This window comes from Oreochromis niloticus, linkage group LG22, assembly GCF_001858045.2.
Source record: "Oreochromis niloticus isolate F11D_XX linkage group LG22, O_niloticus_UMD_NMBU, whole genome shotgun sequence".
In the NCBI taxonomy this organism is placed as follows: Eukaryota; Metazoa; Chordata; class Actinopteri; order Cichliformes; family Cichlidae; genus Oreochromis; species Oreochromis niloticus.
In genome coordinates, this window is record NC_031985.2 from 34,064,077 (window position 1) to 34,085,951 (window position 21,875).

General features: G+C 39.9%; 1 protein-coding gene across 7 annotated transcripts in view; it reads right to left on the minus strand.

The window, feature by feature from the left end:
* The window catches only part of LOC100696522 (receptor-type tyrosine-protein phosphatase U), a 264,936-nt gene that overhangs the window by 180,790 nt on the left and 62,271 nt on the right, over positions 1-21,875 (minus strand). For all 7 annotated transcript variants that reach the window (XM_025902285.1, XM_025902283.1, XM_025902284.1 and 4 more), the window contains exon 2: positions 5,505-5,633. In XM_025902285.1, coding sequence (XP_025758070.1) covers positions 5,505-5,633 — 129 coding nt within the window. The remainder of the gene's footprint in view (positions 1-5,504; positions 5,634-21,875) is intronic.

Consider the following 21,875-nt stretch of genomic DNA (forward strand, 5'->3'; position numbering starts at 1 on the left):
TACCTTTAATATTAAATGTAAGTAGCCCTGCGGCAGTACCCTGCCTCTTGCCCTAAGACGGCTGGGATAGGCTCCAGTGCCCCCCGCGACCCTGAAAAGGATAAGCGGAAATGAATGAATGGATGAATGGATGGATGGATTAAAAGTAAGTAAATATTTTACTTACCTTTTTAGTGCATTTTAGGTGTGTGTGTATATGCATGTCAATATGTGCAAGGCTTATAAATTAGGCCTGGTACATACATGAAGAAATTCTAACTCCTTCTAGTGTTTTTGTTTGGAAAGACCTGCCTGCTACTGAAAACAGGGTGAATAAGACCTACGAGACTGAACCAAACTGTACATTTACCAAAACAGTAAGCTTAATAAGTTGAAATTATTTCACCTAAACCAAGTAAAGAAGAAGGGGGCGATAATTTTCTGTGTGAGCGCAACCTTGCTCACATTACAAACTGCCATTTGTCCTATTGTTTAATAAAAATATTCATTACTGCAGCTTTAAAAAGCTATATACTTTTTCTGCATTCAATCTAAATGTCAAAAACCCTGTGAAAATCAGTTTGAATTTAGAGCCACAGTCAGAAATGCTCTTTCAATGTTCTGCAGCATATCTAAGAACCTTTATTCTTCACACCAAGGGGCATTTTGGGTATTTCATTCAAAACTGAATAGCTTTCAATAAAGGTGTGAAAGAAGCGAGAATACAAGAATTCATTGGGTCCCAATTCCTCACAGCACATTTGAATGGCATACAGTAAAATCAAATGCTTTTGTAGCGTTGCTAGAAAAAAAGAGCAGTGGAAAGTAATTTTTGGGTGTATGATGTAAACAGTTTAGTCATTCTTTTTTTTTTTTTTCTTTTTTTTGTTTAAAGGAAGATGTGGACAAATAAGATTATTTGTTGTTGTGTAACTTGGCCAATCAGCAATGAGCTCCCAGCGACCCTTGCTGTTGACCTTGATCACATGACTTTCCATAGTTGCCATTTCGTTCCTGTTCACACAATGCCATGTGCCCGACAAACTAATGTTACCGAAGCCGAATTGCTAGGAGTTGCCAGCGAGTCTGCTGCAGTTTTTTGGTCGTTCAGAATTTCACCCTGTTCATCGGTGAGTAAGAAAAGTGGGAAAAACCTAACTTGTTAAGGAGAAAATGTCAGACGTAACAGGACGGAAACTCCGCTAGCCGCTAAGCTAACAGCTAGAGCTCACGCTAGCAGAATTGTGTGTGTGTGTGTGTGTGAGAGTGTGAGAGAGAGAGAGAGAGACAAATGGCTAGCGACTGCGATCGTTTTACATTTAAGAAAAAAATGGAAAGAAACTAAAACAAAATAAATGTTCCTAATCAATTTTTTTATGTATTGAATGTTACTTCTACTAAGTTTGTCAGGTGTGTAACAATTCAATTGTAAGCCGATTGTTGTATTTTCAATTGCGTTCTTTGAGTTGTTTATAATGTGCAAGTCTGAGCTACTATGTGTTGCCGAATGCAGCTACAGTGTTAACTCTAGAAGCTGTTTTTTTGTGAACTTTTTCAACCCTTCAGGTTGATAAAGTTATAGCTCACATAAGATGATATAATGCTGCAGTGATTTATTTCGTTGTACAACAGAGCTAGTGGATTAAGATAAAAGTTACACTGCTACTTTTTGCTCATTCTGAATGTTCTAAGTGGCTGTTTCACAACGGTGTATGTGACTATATGGACCTGTGACCTGTTTGCAATTAATTATGTTTAATGACACCTATTTTTCAGTAGTTTTTCTTTTTCACTTTGTGTTACCCCCCACACCATACAACACTTCGTTTTTAAGTGGGGCGTAACAATAGGTCAGGTTTTTTTCGTTATCTGGTAAAAGGATGACTCGACAGATGAACCCAGTCTGAAGCAAGCCTCCATCGAGGAGCAGCGATTCCACAGTTCCAGTTAACTGGATGGCGAGCCAACCCAAAAGTGAATAGGATTTGCTGAGGTTTTATTGAAGCCAAAGCTTCGTTCCCATTGAAGCTTCAGATACCTGCAGGACTACCAACTTTCTTCTTCATCGGAGTGTGGTAGGACAAACGTTAAACAAACTGAACGGGCCCCAACGATCCATCAGTTACCAGACATTATTCACTCGTACATTTGACTCAGAGAAAGCTGTATGCGCGCACTTTTATTTAGTTTGTTATTTTGGGGGGAAATATTTAGTATTTTATTTTATTGCTTTCATTACATTTGTTTGCAGCTGCTGTGTGTCAAATATAACAAATTTGTGAACAGTCTACTCTGGTGTGGTCCCTCCTTATTAATGTTTATACCTTGGGCTCCTGCCGATCCTAGATTATCTGATACTGGCTAGTGGGAATTTGGTCATTCTTGATAATAAATTGTAAGTTGGGTTACACCTTCCTAACTGACTGCCAAATATCTGGCAGCTGGAGATTTCAGCTTTGCAACCTGTTTTATACCAAATGTTTCACAAACTGACAACTTGAAAAGTCTGGAAGTACAAAATATTTGGCAATATTTGCCACATAACATAACTTTGAAGTAATAAATATTGTAGACAAATACACAGCACAATTTTTTTATGTTTATAGGACTACTACAACAACCACAAAATCTTGTGGTTGTTTTGGGCAAAACATTTGAAAATAACTGTCATAACACTAGCAGCAACATCAATGTAGCTCCCTTTTCTTCACACCCTCCCCAGTTGAGAAACCATTGAGTTATCCTGTCAGGATTGCTCTGAAATGGATTAAGATTTGAGTTTTGGACCTGAAGTTCCCCTCCAGCAGTTGACAGAATGCCTCAAATTAAATCACGGGAAATTTGTTTTCATTAAATATGTCATTATTTTAGTGTGAACATCCACGGAGTATAATAAACCATCTGGAAAATAACACAGCACATAAAAGCAGTGGCAAGCCAGCTTTATAGCTGAATGGTGGGTTATTCTGCATTGTGTGTTTTTGCACAACAACAGCACTGTTTATAACTTGGTATCTGGGCTAGATGGTAAATGTCTCCACCACTTGTGGGGCTCACATTGGGTTTTGCAAAATAAATAACTCAAGTATCAAGAACCAGACTGCAAATCTAAGTAGGTTGATTGATGCCTTTCCATGAGATTGGAGTTTTAAATGTGAGTACTGTACTTATAGCCATTTCCTTCATAACATTTCCTTTTTCATTAGTATATACTGTATTCTTCCAACCATGATTCACTTTACTTTGATGGTTTCACATATTTTGTGGTTGTGTACAGCACAAAAAAACATTTTTCTCAAGGCTTATGGCGAAGAGGTGTGCCAAAAATAAGACTAATGAGAGGCCAGAGGATAACCCGTCCATGCTGAAGCCAGAAATCTTTCAGCGACTAAGCTAATGGTGAATAAGAGACTGGCAGTGGAAACCTGCAGGAATCACCCGCAGCTTTTCACCCACTTGGTCCAAATATTCATTAATTACCTCAGCAGCCTTTGGGATATTTAACAGAGTGTCGCAAGGAACTGCAGATTATCATTCCTACTGATAAGCAATAATTTTACCTCTTAACATCAGAGGTGCCCCTCTGGGGTCGGGTTTAGGGGCAGAGTTTGGGTTTGTCATAGATTTTTCACATATTCAGAACACCCAAATGAAAAAGCTTCTAACAGAAAAAAGATTTAATCTAAAAAATGTATGAGACTTTATTTTTGATAACATACTATGTAGAATGTGGCTAAAACACATTGTTTAACCATTTTACCCAATCACATTAGATCTATTATGTGACACCACACTGCATTACAACCCTTATATACCCTTTCCTCCAAAGAACCCCAATTTTTTTCTGATTTTTTTTTTTTTTTAAGTGGTCTGGAGGAATAGTTGGTCTCTGAGTCAGCAGTTTAAGTTTGTTGTGGACTCTTATTGCAGTACTTAATAGATGACTTAAGTGTGAGTTCTGTGTAGTTTAGCTTTTCACTCTACTGCATCGGAGTTATTTCTAGTCTGGCTTTTGTTATTCCTAGTCTCATCTGTGTCTTTCCACCTGTGGCTGCTTTGTAGTTTTTCTTCAAAAAATTGTCAGTTACAAGAATTTAAGATTAACTGAAAATGAGTGAAAAAGCAGCCAAGCAGCCCTTTTTTCATAACTGTAACACTGAGCTATTAGTAATTTAAGTGTCAAAAAGCCACCTCGCTCAATGAAACACTGTGGTCAGCAGGTCTTCTGCACCAACAAGTTGCAGTAAGGTAGGGTTTAACTGGAAAGCAAAACTGAAGCAAAAAACAAAAAAAAAATGTTTAAAGCATTATTAAGCTGCATGGCTCGCTGTGGTTGTAAGGCAGTAAGTAAAGCCAGCAATGGACTGTCAGCACTTCCAGGCTTCGGAGACATCTGCCATTAAAATGACTGAAAGGAACCTCCAGTGGGTTAGGCTTGTTAATTTTAAGAATACTTCTGTTGGTTTATGAAGCTGTTTAGGGCCTAAATACACTTCTGAAGTGCATTAAGAAGCATCTCCAATGGTCTTGGACAGATCTGCCTACTGTGTCCTATCTCACTCAGCTGTTATATACTGGGTTGAACTGTAAACTTGTGTTCTTATCTGTTATATTATTGTTAGTCCATTAATTATAGTCAGTTACACTTTTTCTTTTTTTTTCTTTTACACATTTTTCAGAATTTTCTGTCTCTGCTGAACCACTTTGAATTGCTTATTGCTTTAGAGAGTATCTACAGACAAATACACTTCCCTTAAGTAGTAAAAAGCCAAGCCAATGATGTCTAAATGAATTCTACCAACCACAAACCCTGTATACAAAAACATCCTGCTGCTTTCCTCTGCCCACTGCTCACTTAAAAATTGGTATGCTGTATATTTGCAGCAGAAATAATACAATACTTTTTTAGAAGACCTCAAAGTACTCGGTGTAGAGCAGATGTTCTTTTCCAGCTGCTGCTTTTCACACATGAGAGCTACCCAGTGTGAGCACACACTATAACTGGTCTGGAGTGAGCTGCTCCACTGCGGCAGGTGTGCAATAAAATTGTGATCAGTGACACAGAGACACTAACACAACTACATTCCTGCCCGTCAATGCAGTTTTGGGGGTCAGTCTAAAGCTGGATTTATGCCACTGTACTGCGGTAAATGTTAGATTCACAGTTTTACAATTCTCTTAAAACACACACCATGTGTCAGTAAGAAGTCTGCAACAGGTTTGGCTTGCTGCAACAATCTACCTGTACACACCAGCGATTGCTAGTCCTGAATTTTTACATTGTCCAAAGGTACACGAAAGGTTTCTTTCCCTTCTGTGCCTGGTCATGTTGGGAGAAGTACTCCATAAAAAGATGTTTCTTTTGTTTTTAGAGTGTTTGTTGGCCTAGTTATGAACAAAGTAGGAACTGTGTGAGGGAAGACGAGTATGTTCATGATTTTATATCACCGTCTGAATGAGTGAACAGATTTGTGGAAACTGTGTCGCTGTCAATGACTTTAACTCTGACACCTGCAGAAGCCTACCTCGCAAAAGATCCGGAGTTGGGTGTGGCCAGTTGTAGGTCCTGATCAGCTGCCAGTCAAAGTCATCTTCTTGGCCCTGTCGATATTCACACAGTCCAGGGTCCGAGTCCTCATCAAAGGTGCAGCCAGCTACAGCAAGGGGCAGAAAAAAAGCAAACTGTTTCACAGGAAATAAAAAGTATGGAACTTGTAGCCATCAGCAATGTGCCTTTGCAACTTGCTACCAGAAGAAAACTGGTGAAGGAATGCATTACAGTCTCCATTATTAGTTACATCACCACAGGCCCATTGTAAATGTCTAAATGCATCAGCTCCTGTAGAAGCTCTGCAGCAGTATACTAAATTGCAGCTAATGCTTGGCACCAGGCGGTCAGCATGAAATGCCTATCTCATCTTTTCCCTCAAAATCTATCACCATTTGGTGCAATTAGCCCTGTGGTGTGAAAATGACACAGTAGCCACAGGTCACCCAAACCCACAAATAATGGGCAACAGTGCCACAGCAGCCGAGGGGATTCTTCAGCTGATGGAGGACAACAGTCCAGCTCTCAGCCTGTGAAGGTGACCTAACCCTAGCTGCCATCTAATGGTCACATTTACTATTGTGCCATTATCACACAAACCACAGGCTTTTAGAGGCACCAGCCGGGCTGTTAAACGAGGGGTCAAAAAAATGACATGTTCTAGTTTAACTGGTCAGAAAACACAGGTGCACATGAGAAAATGTAAAAATGGATACTCTGGACTTGGGAGGACCAATTTGCGATCATACATGCGTGTTAGCCATATGCTTCCATAAAGAGTCACAACTAACAATTATCTTTTTCATTTCTGTCTAGATTATTCTATCAATTCTTTATTCAGTAAACGGAATCACAATTTCCCAGAGACTCTGTGAGATTGCTTGTGGTATCCAAAAAGCAGTCTAAATAGCGAGATAGTTTCAAAATGGCAGAAAACTCACACCAGAGAAGCCGGAAAATGTTTGCTGCCAATGTAATGACTTAATTATCAGAATTGTTTCTGTGGGTCGACTCATGGATGAATCACTTGCAGAAAAGCATGGGTTTCATTTCGTTTCATTATGTAGCCATTGGTTCTCTCCAATATGGAAACAATGTTTGAGTAATTGCTCAGATCTTCATCATTAACTGTGGCTCCTTGGGGGTAGGGGAATGATGAAGAAACAAGAATTCTCGAGTGCTGCACAGGTATGAAGATTCACATAAACAAGAAAGCAGAATAAAACAGATAGCGTTAGGATAAAAAAAGATTTTAGATGTGCACGCTTCCATTTTCCTTGTGCTACAAGTAACTGGTACTAGCAATGACCTTTGCTTTTGCCTTCAAAAAAGCGAACGCTAATTGGGCTAAATTTGATTTTTCATGACCTACCTAGAGCCGTTTGCTTGTGCCCAGTTGCCCAGGCAATGTCATTATATTTTGACATTTTCAATTCCACGTTATTTATTATGGCATCGTAATCAATAGGGCATATAAATGGAGCAATAACAAAAAACCTAACTTGGAATAATCCACAGCTTTCCTAAGGTGACTTTGTCAACAAGGTCCTTGTTTCTGCAGCCCGAGCAGTCAAATTCAGCACAAATGGAAAAAGCAGGAATGAATCTAACCAGTGCTTCTACAGACTCAAATGAGTCTCCTCAGGTTAAAAACAAAGTGTGATCTGTGCAGCTCCACCTGCCCAGAGAGTAGTAGCATGGGACCTGCTGCCAGAGGGTAGCTTAGAAATAATGGTGTGGGATGCAGGAGAGATGCTCATTTATAAGACATACGGTGCAGCACCAGCCTGTCACCAATCCTCTGAAATAGCCATTTCTCAGTCTGGCCCTGGCTTAAAGACGGGCCTAACGCTCTTCTGTCTAACTACAAACACCCTGAGCTCACTGCAGTCCCAGGACCCTCTTCACTAACAGATCGTATTAAGGCTTGGCAGCCGTGCTGCTGGTGTTAAAGAGCTACTCTGACTCTGTGCCAGCTTCAGCTTAATAGCATCCTGTTTGACTTGCTCCCTCAATACTGCTTTTGTCTTGTGCGTAGAAGCTCCATCTGTTTTCTGTAGTAATGTATATGTTTTGAAGTCAGAGGAAGTGTTGGATGTTGCATTAAACTAGCAAGGCTGCTAATTTTGGACCGCTGCTTTCTCTGTTCCTGCTGACAAACAAATATCACCACCACACCACCAGTGAACTTCCCCACTGCCCCGGCCTTCTTCCCCTCTGCCTGGAGCCAAGCGAGTGTTTCCGGGTGTGTAAGCATATCAGAGCCTTAATTGCCTCCTGAGTACGGGCTGCTTGTTGTGCTGCGTCGTGCCCGGTTATCTGAGGATGAGAGGGCTGGGCGGTGGAGCGGGGTCTGCGGTGGAGGCCTGCTTTTCATTGAGAGCCCTCCAGCTCCAGGAAGAAACGTCACCATCAGACACGTTTCACTGACTCCCCTCATTAAGGCTCATCCTTCCAAGTCTCCTTTACTTTTTAGCACACGCGTTCCCCTCAATGCCCAAATGAGCTTCTCTGGCAGCAGGAGGGCGAGCCCATGTAATTAGAAAAGCCACATGCATTCTGTTGAATTCATAGTGATGTGTCTGTGTGTGGACCGCACACGTCAGACACACGCATTAGCTGGGTGCGTTGGCTGTTTTGATGTTTACTTAAAAATGAATAAAATTATAATGAATCTGTCAATGTCTCACAGGCTGAAGCTGTTACATCAATGGGAATTATTTGTGTTCATCACAGCAACGGTGAATATGGCCAACGTGAGTGCATGATTGCTGCTTTTTACAAATAATAACTTGAATGTGAGAGAAAAAGCAGCTTTTAGAATGCTAATTGCTTATCAGAGGTGAGCCCAGCTCTTTTAGGCACAGTCCCAGAGCAATGTAGGACCTTGCGGAGCACCAATAACACCCAGAGATGTGGGCCCTGAGGTAACTTTGTGAAGAATTGCCACATCTGACAAGCTCCTCAAGGGGAAAACAATAAAAAGAAAAAATGAATAAAATATGCAAGAATAAGGCAGTTCCCTTTTTAAAAGGTAGGAGAGGTAAACACGACCTGAGCTTGTTCAAAGATACAAAACAGTGAATATGTTATATGTCTGGGTTGCCTTAGAAAAAGTATTCAGGGACACCCAACTTGTAACTATGGACTGTTATAACCCTATTAAAGCAGACATTTAAATTATCAAGTCATCCATTATCCAAAGCTGGAGGTTCATTTTGAAGTCGCTCCTTTGCTCCAGGCTGAAATAGATTGCAGTGTTTCATCAGATCCCACATTGGCAAGCCATGAAATGTTTTTTCTTACTAATTTTGTATGAGACTGATGCCCAGAGAAATCCTCCTAGTGTTGTATTGTGTGATTTTGCCTGAATTTCAATAAAAGTAATCCTTATGTGTTTTTAAATATGTTAATAAATATCGTGTTCAGGCTTCTTTCTGTTTAGGTGGCGGTTTAGAAAAGCAGTCGTGTGTTGTAGTTTTTACCAAATATTGGCAATGGTACACTTTGTCTAGGGACTGTTTTCAGTAGTGGATTAATACGCTGCTGCTTTTGTAGCTTTATGGGACAGAAGAATGCACAAGAAATCCGTAAGGTTTTTTTTTCGTCTTACCATCAGATTTGCTTACAATAGCAGGAGTATAAAGTATCACCTGTTTTAAAAATTTAAAACATATTTAATGTAAGGATTTTCAAACATTGTCATTATTTTACATTGGCTGAACGCAATACAGTAAGCCATTACATGTGTGTAAAGCAAACTAATATGTACAGAATGTCAGTAAAATAAAATATGTAATTCACCTTTGGTTTCATATGATTTAGCATTGCTTCAGAAACAGGACATAGTAATCACAATGCCATCACGTTGAATATTCACAACAAGCAGCTAGTAAAGGTTCACCTTGTGCTGCCCAAAAAAGCTCTGACCTGTGGACACCGGTCTAGCACCAGTTTAATTGGCAGCAGATCCTTTGCGTTGCGAGTGGGGCCTCCCCGGATTTGACTTGTTACAGTGGATCCTGTTAACCTGGCCTCCAAACTCCCCCGATCTAAAGGGCTTGTGCTCTTAACCTGGCAGCAGAAGTGAGATAAGTTGTTCCTGAGGCGTTTTGTTGAGATGCATTGTCCTGAGGGAGGAGGCTGCTCAGCAACAATGAATACCAGGTCCCAAATGTTAGTAGTAAAACAATGAATTGTAACAAGATGATTAGTATTCAGTTCACTGGGTTTTAATACTAGAATAAATTTAAAAAATAAAGATTTTATTCATAAAACAGTGAATTTTGGGGTGTTTATTTATTTATGCCAGAACCACCAAAGAGGTGGTAAAATAAATTAAAATCACTTATGATCTGCTTAGTTTATTCTTTGTTTTTGTCATTTATTCTAGCTTCATTTCCTGATATGTTTTCCATGATTGTATTCTCATTTTTGACTGTTTGCTATCGTAATTTGTAATTATAGTTATTGTTTAAAGTTTATTACCTGAGCTTCGGTTTCTTGTCCTTGTGTGTTCTCTGTGAAGTCTGCCTTTCTGCGTTAGATACTCCCATGTTTAGTTTCCTGTTTTATTTTGCTAGTCTCTTGTCTCGTGTGTGATCTGTGTAAATTTGATTCCCTTGGCTAGTCAGTGAAAAGGGGCCAGATGTGATGGATTGTCACTATTCTATTTTTAAATGATTTATTAAAGTGTGTTTCATTTTTTTTGTCAATTGTGAAGTCATTTGTAAAAAGTATGTGATGACATCTTCAATCTGTTTCAGAGTTAGGTTCTCTTTTTATACCTTTTTTACTGACACGTTATCGAAAATTCATATTTTACTTTTGCATCATGTTGTTCTTCTACAACCCCAATTCTAATGAAGTTGGGACGTTGTTTAAAACGTAAATAAAAACAGAATACAATGATTTGCAAATCCTTTTTAACCTATATTCAATTAAATACACTATAAAGAAAAGATCTCTCTCATTTTGAATTTGATGCCTGCAACACGTTCCAAAAAAGCTGGGACAGGGCAGCACAAGACTGAGAAAGTTGAGGAATGTTCAAAAAACACCTGGTTTCAACATTCCACTGGTGAACTGTTTAATTGGAAACAGTTTGTCAGGATTGGGTATAAAAGATACATCCCCAAATGGTCCCGTCGTTCACAAGCAAGGATGGGGCCGGAGCTCATCTGAGATGGACTGACTCAAAGTGGAAAAGTGTGCTGTGGTCTCACGAGTCCACATTTCAAATTGTTTTTGGAAATCATGGACTTCGTGTCCTCCAGACCAAAGAGGAAAAGAACCATGCAGATTGTTATTACTGCGAAGTTTAAAAGCCAGCATCTGTGATGGTATGGGGGTGTGTTAGTGCCCATGGCATGGGTAACTTGCACATCTGTGAAGATGCATGCATACTGAAAGGTACATACAGGTTTTGGAGCAACATGTGCTGCCATCCAAGCAACGTCTTTTTCAGGGACGTCCCTGCTTGTCCCCTCAGCAGTACAATGCGAAGCCATATTCTGCATGTGTTACGACAGCGTGGCTTCATAGTAAAAGATTGTGGGTACTAAAATGGCCTGCCTGGAGTCCAGACCTATCACCCATTGAAAATGTGTGGCGCATTATGAAGTGCAAAATACGACAATGGAGACCCTGGACTGTTGAGCAACTGAAGTTGTAGATCAAGCAAGAATGGGAAAGAATTCCACCTACACAGCTTCAACAATTAGTGTCCTTAGTTCCCAAACGCTTATTGAGTGTTGTTAGAAGGAAAAGTGATATAACATAGTGATAAATATGCCCCTGTCCCAGCTTTTTTGGAATGTGCTACAGGCATCAAATTCAAAATGAGTGAAGATTTGCAAAACAACAATAACATTTATCAGTTTGAACATCTTGTCTTTGTAGTGTATTGAGTGGAACATAGGTTGAAAAGGATTTGCAAATCATTTATTCAGTTTTTATTTATATTTTACATGCCGTCCCAACATTATTAGAATTGAGGTTGTACAATACAGGTAATAACCTGCATTAACTGTATGGCTGTTGGGACTATGGCCAGTAAAGGCAGAGAGCTGGCTGATATGATGGTGAGAAAGAAACTTGTAACCTGAAGGAAGAATATGTAAATTGTGTTGTGGAGGTGAGGAGTGTCAACATCATGACTTTGAAGGTGAAAATTGAAGGGGTGATGTCCAATGTGTCATACCACAGGTTGGCAATCAGAAGAAAGAGGGAGTTCTGGAGTAAGCTGAAGTAGGGGAACCTCTGGGTGTCCCCAGGGGGAATGTGATTGGTGATTCGAGCAGACTTTAATGGGCATGTAGGTGAAGGGAACACAGGTGAAAAGAAGGCATGGTTTTAAGGAGGTTTTAAGAAGAGAAATACATACGGACAGATGGTAGTGTAATTTGCAAAAAAAACAATGGAAGTTGATATAATGAACACATACTTTAAGAAGAGAAGAACATATAGTGGCGAAACCTTAACTCGTCTTAGATAGGAGACTGCAAAGTGGTGTCAGTGAAGAATGAAGATAGGCAGCATCGTGGAGGCAAAGAAGTGACAAAGGGAAAGGCTTATGGTAAATGAAAGAATGAAATTCAGACTTTTTTCTGTCCTGAAAATAGACTTGTAGATACTGGGTGCCGTGTTTTTTGGTATTGTCATCATGTTGATTAAACAGCTGACAAAGATGGTTGTATGTCTGTCATACTGCATACCTTGAGGTTTTTTGTCACTTTTGCACTGGGCACTAAGGACAGAAAAATAGGTCTTGTTTTGATTTGCTAGGTAGAGAGCTGGACAGGATGTGTAGCAAGTTCGGGTGGAATGACAGTCGACTCAGATGACAAATCTCTGAAGGTATAGAGACGTACAGGAGAGTGAGCAGTGAAGTTTCTGACCAGACTGTTTAACACAGTCTTGGAGAGGAATGCAGAAGAAGTGTATTGGCACCAGTTTTAAAGAGAAAGGGCAATGTGCAGAGCTGTAGTAACTACAGGGGGATAAAGCTGATGAGCCATACCATGAAGATATGCTAAAGGGTTGTTGAAGCTAGGCTGAGAAAAGAGATGACGATCAATGAGCAGCATGTGGCTTCATGCCAAGGGAGTACTACAGATTGATTTGAGAGGGTTGGGGAAGTATAGAGAAGGTCAGAAGGAGGTTCACTGTGTCTTTGTGGCTCTGGAGAAGGTACGTGAATGGGTGCCATGACTTTCTCATGCCGTATGTGAGGCTGGGGCAGGACTTCTATTCAATTCAATTCAATTTTATTTATACAGCACCAAATCACAACAACAGTCGCCTTTATATTGTAAGGTAGAGCCTACAATAACACATACAGAGAAAAACACAACAATCATATGACCCCCTATGAGCAAGCACTTTGGCAACAGTGGGAAGGAAAAACTCCCTTTTAACAGGAAGAAACCTCCAGCAGGACCAGGCTCAGGGAGGGGCGGCCATGTGCCGTGACCGGTTGGGGTGAGAGAAGGAAGACAGGACAAAAGAAATGAAGAGAGCCAGAGATTAATAACAAGTATGATTCAATGCAGAGAGGTCTATTAACACATAGTGAGTGAGAAATATGACTGAAGAAGAAACACTCAATGCATCATGGGAAAAACCCCAGCAGCAAGACACAGGTTGGAATGAGGACCGTGAGACAGTGGGGAGGTGTAAGGTAGGAGTGACAGATATTTTTCCTTTGCAAGAAATAATCTAAATCATTTGAAAACTGATGCACCCATAAAACTTGATGTAAAATTTTGGTTTGTCAAATCTAGTTCTTAGAAAAAATTAGGGTAAAATTATCAGCATGACTGATAACTGAATGACTTTGTCATTCTGGCCATTGTTGCAGATAAGGGGGTCAAAATCACACCTTCTTTTTCTGTTTTATTTGCATCTTTTCTTTCAGTACTTGAAGGTTCTGCCAGCATCTCAATGGAGGTGAATGAGAAACTTTTTAATCAGTACAAGAAGGTAGCAAATAGGACACTCTTTTGGGGCAATGGCTACCCTAAAAGACGAATAATGTGTTTTGGATTTACTATGCTTTTAGCATCCACAGAAAGTGTTAACTGAATTAGCAGTGCATGTGTAGGGTTAATCTCAGGAAGTAACAGGAGGCACATAACTCTGAGTTGAGCTCTGAGTTGCAGTGAGACAGCTAGGAGAGGCAGTGGAGAGAGATTAATGGGGGAAGGTGCAAACCGGAGTGGCTGTTAAGGACCCCGGGTATGACTGTCCAACTTAGCACACTTCTACAGTGAACACACGACCCTGACTAATAGCCAACACAGCAGGCCCATCATAAATACGTTGTGATGGAGCAGGAGGAAAACACAAGCCTCTTACACAGTATTTATCCTGGAGAGGGAGAAATAAATTAGAGGGGCGAGACAGAAAACGTGAGCTGGATGAAGAGCCCTCATACTGAAGAGGAGAGGGAAAGAGCAAAGCCAAAGAGGGGTGAGGATAATGAGAACAAATCAGATGTGCTGCACAGCATGTAGAACAAGAGGCTTCATGGAAAACAAGACTTTTCTCCATCTCAGATGCCGTACGGTGTAAAACGCCAAGAGGTAATCAAAGAAATCTGAAATGTGGAAGGTTTTCGATTGATCACACTGTTCCAAGCTGTGCAGTTCTCAGACTTAAATCATCTATATACAGATTTAACAAGGACATTCATTTGCAATTACTCTTACATGGATAACAGTGATTACACAGCACAGGGCAGAGTGGCGACTTTTTCTCACCAACATAAATCCCAGCTAGTATGGATGGCTGCCAAACTGTGAGATTGCCCTTCACTGCTCATTTGAAGAACATTAACTTTAAATAGAACTGAAACCTCCATTAAAACAACACTGTTGCCTCCGTCTTTCCAGATTAACTGAATTGCTGCTCTTTTTTTCAGTTTCAAGAAACTGAAACTGAAAAAAAGCTCTCTACTTGAGTTTAAGTTCTGAAATAAAACTCCTGCATCGATTTTTTTTTTTCTCCTTCTAACATGGAACCGCTATTCTTGTCATCTGGACTAGTTCAGCCTGACCAAAACTATCATTCTGATCATTCAAATCTATCAGATAAAGCTATGCCACTGCTCTGCTATTTCCATTTAAGCATTTGCAGGCAATGCATCAGACCTGACAAGTTTAGTTATGGGGGGACAGGGCCAATACAGCTCATCAGTACTCATCCAGCAGGAGACTCTTACAAGCAATGCCACTGCATGCTCACAGGCCTCAACGAGGAAGATTGGAGGCAGTGCAAGACAGGGCCAAAGAAAACTAAAGCACACAGTATGACAGACACATAATCACCTTTGTCAACTGTTTGATCGACATAGGTTTCTGACAACAATGCCAAAGAACATGGCACCCGATACGTGTAAATCTGTTATCCCTTTTCATAGAACTTTGTTTTTCTTATTAAATGTTAAATATCATGAATTGTTGGAGCTGCTTTTTTTTTTTTTACTTTTCTATAACGTGATGTCTTTTTACACACTAGCAATGCCAGATTTTTATTAATGCTACCTGCATGCTGTAATGTCCATTCTTGTGCATGAGCCAAACAAAACAAAACATCTGATAATAAAACTGGTAACCAGAAACACTGCATGATACCTTTAACTAGAATATTTCACATATACACATTGTATTCTCCAATAAACTGGTGTTACTGTAGTAAAGGGGAAATGAAGTGTGTGAGAGACATAATCCAGAAAGAAATCATTGTTTTAAAATCGAAGTGTGTTGGCTGTTTACACAATCAGCCCATGACATTCAATATTACCTGGGAAAAAGAACAACCTTTGTGCCAGTTTTAAAACACTAAAAAGCTAGGGGGAATAAAACACATTAACAATAAAGATATTTTTTGTGCTTTTTCTTCTTTTTTTCCTCTTTGCTTTGTTGCCTTTGAGTGTTTTTGTACCTGTGTGTCAGCCCTTTCCATCCTACTTTTTGTAAATATGATTTATCAGGCAATGCTTGGAACGGATATAATTACATTTGGCGCAATTGTCCTCTTGCGCTCAAGGATGGTCAAAGATTAAGGTCACTGCGACCTGTTTTTCGCCAGAATTCAAGAGTGAATAATCTAATTATGACAAATGGCTCACAGAACAAAATGGTTTCATTTTATGTCCAGAACAGTAATGATCAAATCTGTATTTGTAAATTCAGCAGTTTCTGGGACGTTTGTACACTCAGTACACTTTACCAGGAAGATTTACCAGCTTAAATAAATAAAAATCTAGCATGAGCAGCATATAAATTCACTTTAACCAAGGTTTTTTATACTTAAATGACGACAATAGCTTCAGTGCACAACAGCCTGAGCACACGCCCGCCCACGTTCACATTCAACCTTTTTGAAAACAGAATTAAATTAACAAGTGATCCCACTTAAAAAATGTCTTATGTCTCAAACCAGGGGTCGTGAATACGCAGCTCTTTGGCTTATCTCTCATGACTTCCTGTGACTTTGACAAATAAAATTATAAGAATATCAATACGGACAGGATTTTTTAGAAATTATTTTTTTTCTGCAGTTGTAAAAATGTGTAACATAATGGTCAACTAAATTGTGTATTATAGCCGTAAACATAGGCTAAATAGCTGTCCAGCTATGGATTTCAAATCCAAGAAAAAAAAATATGGCAGTGGAAAACAATGCTGCTAGCTGGAGTGGTGGTGAGAAATTTCCAGAACAAGCACACTGCATTTGCTGAAAAGCATTTGTCTGGTGATGAAAGACAGCAATTTGGAGCTACTGCGGAAAGCAGAGCAGAGCAAAAGCAGTTTTAAGAACTGGATCAAATCTCCAATCTCTACTGTTGCTAGTTTTGTAGCAGCTTAGATGTAGAAAGCCATCCACAATGGTGAATACATGAAAGAGTCATTTGTTAAACTATCGGACTTGAAAAATAAAACTGAAATAATAAAAAAAATTAAAGATATGCCTCTCTCCACAAACAACATCGATGACAGGCCTATAAAACTGGAAACAGAAATCACCAGTCAGCAAATCAATGCATCTCCAGCATACTCAATTACCTGTGATGAGTCAATGGACCTGAATGATACTGAACAGACAGCACTGCTGTGCAAAGATGTGAACTATGATGTGCAGCGGATGTATGGGGAGAGGACATTTGTGAGGCTGTTTAAAAGCCAAAGGAATAAACACCAGCCACATGGTGTCAATAGCTGCAGATGGGGCACCCACTATAAAGGAACACAGAAGGGTTTTGTGACTTTATTGCAGAAGTCACTGGCTCAAAAACTGCCCACGTTTCATTGCATCTTACACCAAGAAGCCCTGTGTGTGCAAACATCCCGTCCAGAGTGTGGAGGTGATGAGCCTCATCATCCAGAGTGTGAATAAAATAATGGTTTACACCACAATCAGTTGTGCCCATTGCTAGATGAGCCAACAATGTGTATTCAGATCTGCTGCTGCACATCAAGTCCAGTAGCTGTCTAGACATCTCAAAACTTTTATGCATAGCAAAGCACTGACCTACATGCATCAACAACCAACAACTGAAGGATCCCACTTGTCTAAAAACAACACGCTTCACAGTGGACATGAGGAGTTATCTAAACACACTGAACATACAGAACAAAAGTCTCAGGAGAAAAGGAAAAATAGCTCTGCAGATGCTGGAAAATGTTTTAGTGTTTGAGCACAAGTTGACAGTGTTCACAAAAGATGTACAGAGAGGCAAGCTCTTGCACTTCCCCTCCCCGAAAGAGCTCAAAGAGAACACAATCAAAGTTTTAATTATTTTCAAAGTGCCGCCATTGGAATTTAAACTGCATGTGTTTCTCTGACATGCCTCTGGATGATGACCCATCCCTGTTAAAGATGTCACTGTATGCCTGTATTTAAAGGAGACCTTGAAAGTGAACTGTCTGACATAGCAGACAAATACTTTTGAGTGTCGAAGTTCAAAAGTCTGACAGCGGAGCTTGAAGACATTGCATCTCAGAAAGCCACAAGTAGAGCAATATTAAAAAAAACTATAAACCTGACAAACTTGTGTTTGAACTAGGGCTGGGCCATATTATACCGTTCACGGTAATACCGGTACAATGTTAGGCAACGATAAGAAAATGAAATATCGCGATAGAATATGGGTTAAACGCGCAAGCGCAGTGCCTTTGTTTTCATACATACATGGCCGAAAAGGCATGGCGGCAACGGAGAATGAGAAGGGGGAAAGTGGATTGTTGAGTGAAACAGATGAACCAGAACTGGTTTGTAAAAATGGTGCCACTTCAGTGATGTGGAACTGGTTTGGTGTTTGTCCGTCAGATAAACAACAAAGCACTTTTTTGTAGAACATGCAAGCGGGCTGTCGTTATTGCCATATTTGTCGGACTAAGGTGCTCGTAAATCTGGGAGTAACCTGGGTCCTAAACTCCGTCCACTTCAGGTCCCAAAGTCAAACGAACACTGCAGCATCACTAAGAGTTAAAAACTGTCTAAATTCTTTCATCTTTAATAAAACGATCAGCATTGCTGCTTTACCAGGTGTAACTATGAAGTTTAACTATGAAGTCCAGGCATCCATGAAAACCGAATTTATTACATTTAACAGAGTTAGAAGTTAGCGGAAGTTAGCTCGCTAGTTTCGCTAGTTACCTAAGCATGATATAGCATGTTCTGACTGAGAGATTTCTGAAAAAATTCAAACGTACAGCTCTGCTATCACTTCCAACATAAATGAAGGAAAATAAACAGCAGAGACGTTTGTAGGGTTAGCGAAGTTGGGCTAGCTGGTATATAATGATGTGCTACGTGATCGCTAGCGACACAGCTATGTTAGCATAACATAAACAGTGAAGCTGGAGGATGAACGTTAACACTTTTCCACTCGATAAAAGTGGAAACGTGAAGGTTCCTGATGGTTAGAGACAAATGCAATCGCATGGCAGGATGCTGTAAACAGACCAAACTTCAGTCAGGAGAACAACTGAGAAAATCCATCCACAATATGAGGTTAGTCATTAATATATTGCAACAACATGGCCAGCTGTGATAGAATACAGCATTAATGAATCAATGGTACAGAAGTGGAGGAAGCAAGAAGAATGAGTTGAATAAAGTTTGATTTATCTGACTGCTTTGTTTCGCTTAATGTGACTTATAATCCCGTGCACCTTATGGTCGGAAAAATACATATTTGACTTTTTTATTTGGCACACTGCAGTTTAATGTTGCAAAGCACCTCTTTTTAACTTCAGTGGATATTATACATGGTTATGCTCAGGATATGTCAGCCCATTTCTACTGGAAATGCCTTTTGGTTAAACTTTCAGCAAGGAATTTGCATTTGCACTGTTAAATTTTTATATAGCTTTAATGCACATAAAAAACAGCTGCTTGTTTAAGTGAAAATAAATGGATGGGGTTTTTTTGCGCTAGTAAAGTTGTGGAGTTGTATTTTGTCTCGCAGAAATTATATCGTCAGTTATATCGTTATCGCAAATTTTCAAATATATATCGTGATAAATATTTTTGGCCATATCGCCCTGCTCTAGTTTGAACCATTGAATATTAATTACGACAGTTATATAACCACGCAGAAGTATGCATTTGGTGTCTTGTATATCTTCAGATCAACTTGTCCCAGCATGTTTTCTCAAGCATAAATTATATGAAATCCACCTATCGGTCCCACCTTATTCTCCTGTGTCTAGATGAAAAGTTGCACATTACAGCCCTGATATTAAGAAAATCTTTAATTCAATGACAATGGGTTGGTGTCATTTACAGGTTTGTGAGTTGATTGCTGTGTGTTGTGTTGAATGTTGAATGCATTCAGGGCGCCAAGTGCTAGGATTCAGATGAGTTAGCGTTTTGTTTTTAAGATTTTATTTCATGTTGATTGTTGAGCTGTTAAACTATTGATTGGAAAATTTACACTTTACTTTTTTGGCAATTTGTCTGAACAAAATACAAATACTGTATGACCACTGGCATAAAGTCCTTCTACATACATATTATAATGTCTGTGGTTAGACCCATCAGTCTCCATTTAATTGGACAAGTCCAAAGTTCTAAAAACACCGTACATTTTTCAAAGACATCTGTTCCTCCTACTGACAAAAATAATGGATCAATCTTGCAAGCCCATTGATGTAGCACATTTGTCCTCAGGAAACTAATACCGAGGACAAATGAGAACTGAGTTTGATGAAAGAATATGGAGTGAAAAAAATGTAATCACATAGCTACTTTTCCACACTTCCTGACTGTGGTACCTACGTATAATAAATATGGAACAGAGATTATATGGATAAGCATTAACTTATTATGATGGATGCAGCCTTCAGGCCACAAAAGTCAAGCCAATGCATTAGTGTATTAAAGCACCTACAGCCAGCAGTGCCTATTCTGGTTGCAACAAGTGAGATTTTCTATAAGAAAACAAACCCTCTGGCTCCACTGATTTATGATCTCAGCAGACACTTTCCTGATGTGTTTAATGTCTCAATCACTTGTTGTAAGTGTTACTGAATGCAACATTTTATTCATTTTGCAATCAAGGTCCCTGTTAAAGTCAAAAAGTATAATAATGCATTTATTACTTGTAATCTATGTTAGTTTCTCAAACAGATTGAGTTTAAGCTCATCACTCCTTTTTCAAAACCTTAAGAAAGCAGTGACATCATGGGCGATGATCTGGACCATGGCATCACTGAGGTCCTGGCCAGTCTGAGCTGCAACCTGGCAGCATCACAGAGACCTAAACAGCATGGGGGCCAGTCAATGTTATCAATTCCTTCATCCTTCAGGAACTGCATGTATACCTGAGCACGAGCAGGAGCCGAGAACCCACTGTACCAGTGTAGGGTCTGACAAGGGGTCCAAGGATTTTACTCTAATACCCAATGACAGTCATCCTATAAATATCTGTGTGTCCCTCCATGAATACCACCACTGACCTACAGCCAAACCGGTCATGCTGAAAAATGTTAAAGGCAGCTTAACATTCTCCACAACTTCTCCAGACACTTTCGTGTCTGTCGCATGTGCTCAGGGTGAACATACTCACATATGTGAAAAGCACAGGGCACCAGTGGTGGACCTGCTAATTCTGTGGTAAATATGTTGCACTGGTCCAGGGCTCATTGGAGTCAAGCATTCACACTAGTGCCTGCTGGAGGTACATTTGTAGGGCTCTGGCAGTGCTCAGCATGTTCCTCCTTGCACAAAGGAGCAGATACCAGTCCTGCTTCTGGCAATGGCACATATTGATGAGCCATCCTGGAGGAGTAGGACAATTTGTACAGTCTTTGTAGGCTGTAGTGACACTGACCCTGACCAAATGCAGGGTAAAAAAAACCGTCAAAAAAGTATTCCCTTAATTCTTTGAGCAGTGTACAGGGCCCATTATCATGAATATTACGATGACGAAGTTGATGATGACTGACTTATCACTCACAATTATGGTTTCCAAGTAATCTAATAAAGAATTAAAAGGCACATTACACAAATACAACACAGTGAAATCCTTTTTCTTTGCCTTTCCACCCCCTAACTGATCTAAAGACTTGTGTAGCTGTATTGACATGCAAATAAGTCATTAAGGGGTGTGTCAATGTATATTAAATAAAAGCATACATGTGGCAGAATCAAGTGGGTGACTTCTTTAGAGCACAAAGCTGTATAAAGCTGCATATGAGAAAAGAGATCAATCAAAATATACTTGAGGAAGCTACAGGTGCATTTATCATCATTTATTATGATGGAGGCATTGACTAGAGGCATCCAATCACGTTATGACTGATGAGCTAAACCACTGCGCTCTTGTGACCTTTACAAGACACTAAAAATTTAGAGCAAATTATCTGGTAATGGTGATATGGCTGCCCAGCCTGAGACAAACCAGGCCAGAAGTCTCCATTAAATGAGGACCACCTATGTCTCTTCGATCCCGCGTCCACATTTCTTAAGTACTTCATCATCCATATTTTGCTAAACTTCTTCCTCCAACCTAACATATTGTGACTCACTGCACTGGACTGAAGTCACGATGAGCAAAGCAATGAATGGCAAAAATCTAATTTCCCTCTAACTGAGTGCTACACTTTTCCCGCTTGGGTTGGGAGCGGATGGCAAGATTGGCACTGCAGGGCATATGCTGTTGTGTGAAATTGTTTCATTGCTGGTCCATGATGGGTCCGGTCACTAACTGCAACACAGAGAAGCCAAGGCTGTCCAGGGCCAGCACTTTCTTAGATCTTCCAATATCTTTGAGAAGGTAATGGGTATTTTTTTGAAACCCCATAGCACAAAGTAAGAATAGTCTGGCTGCAAGGAC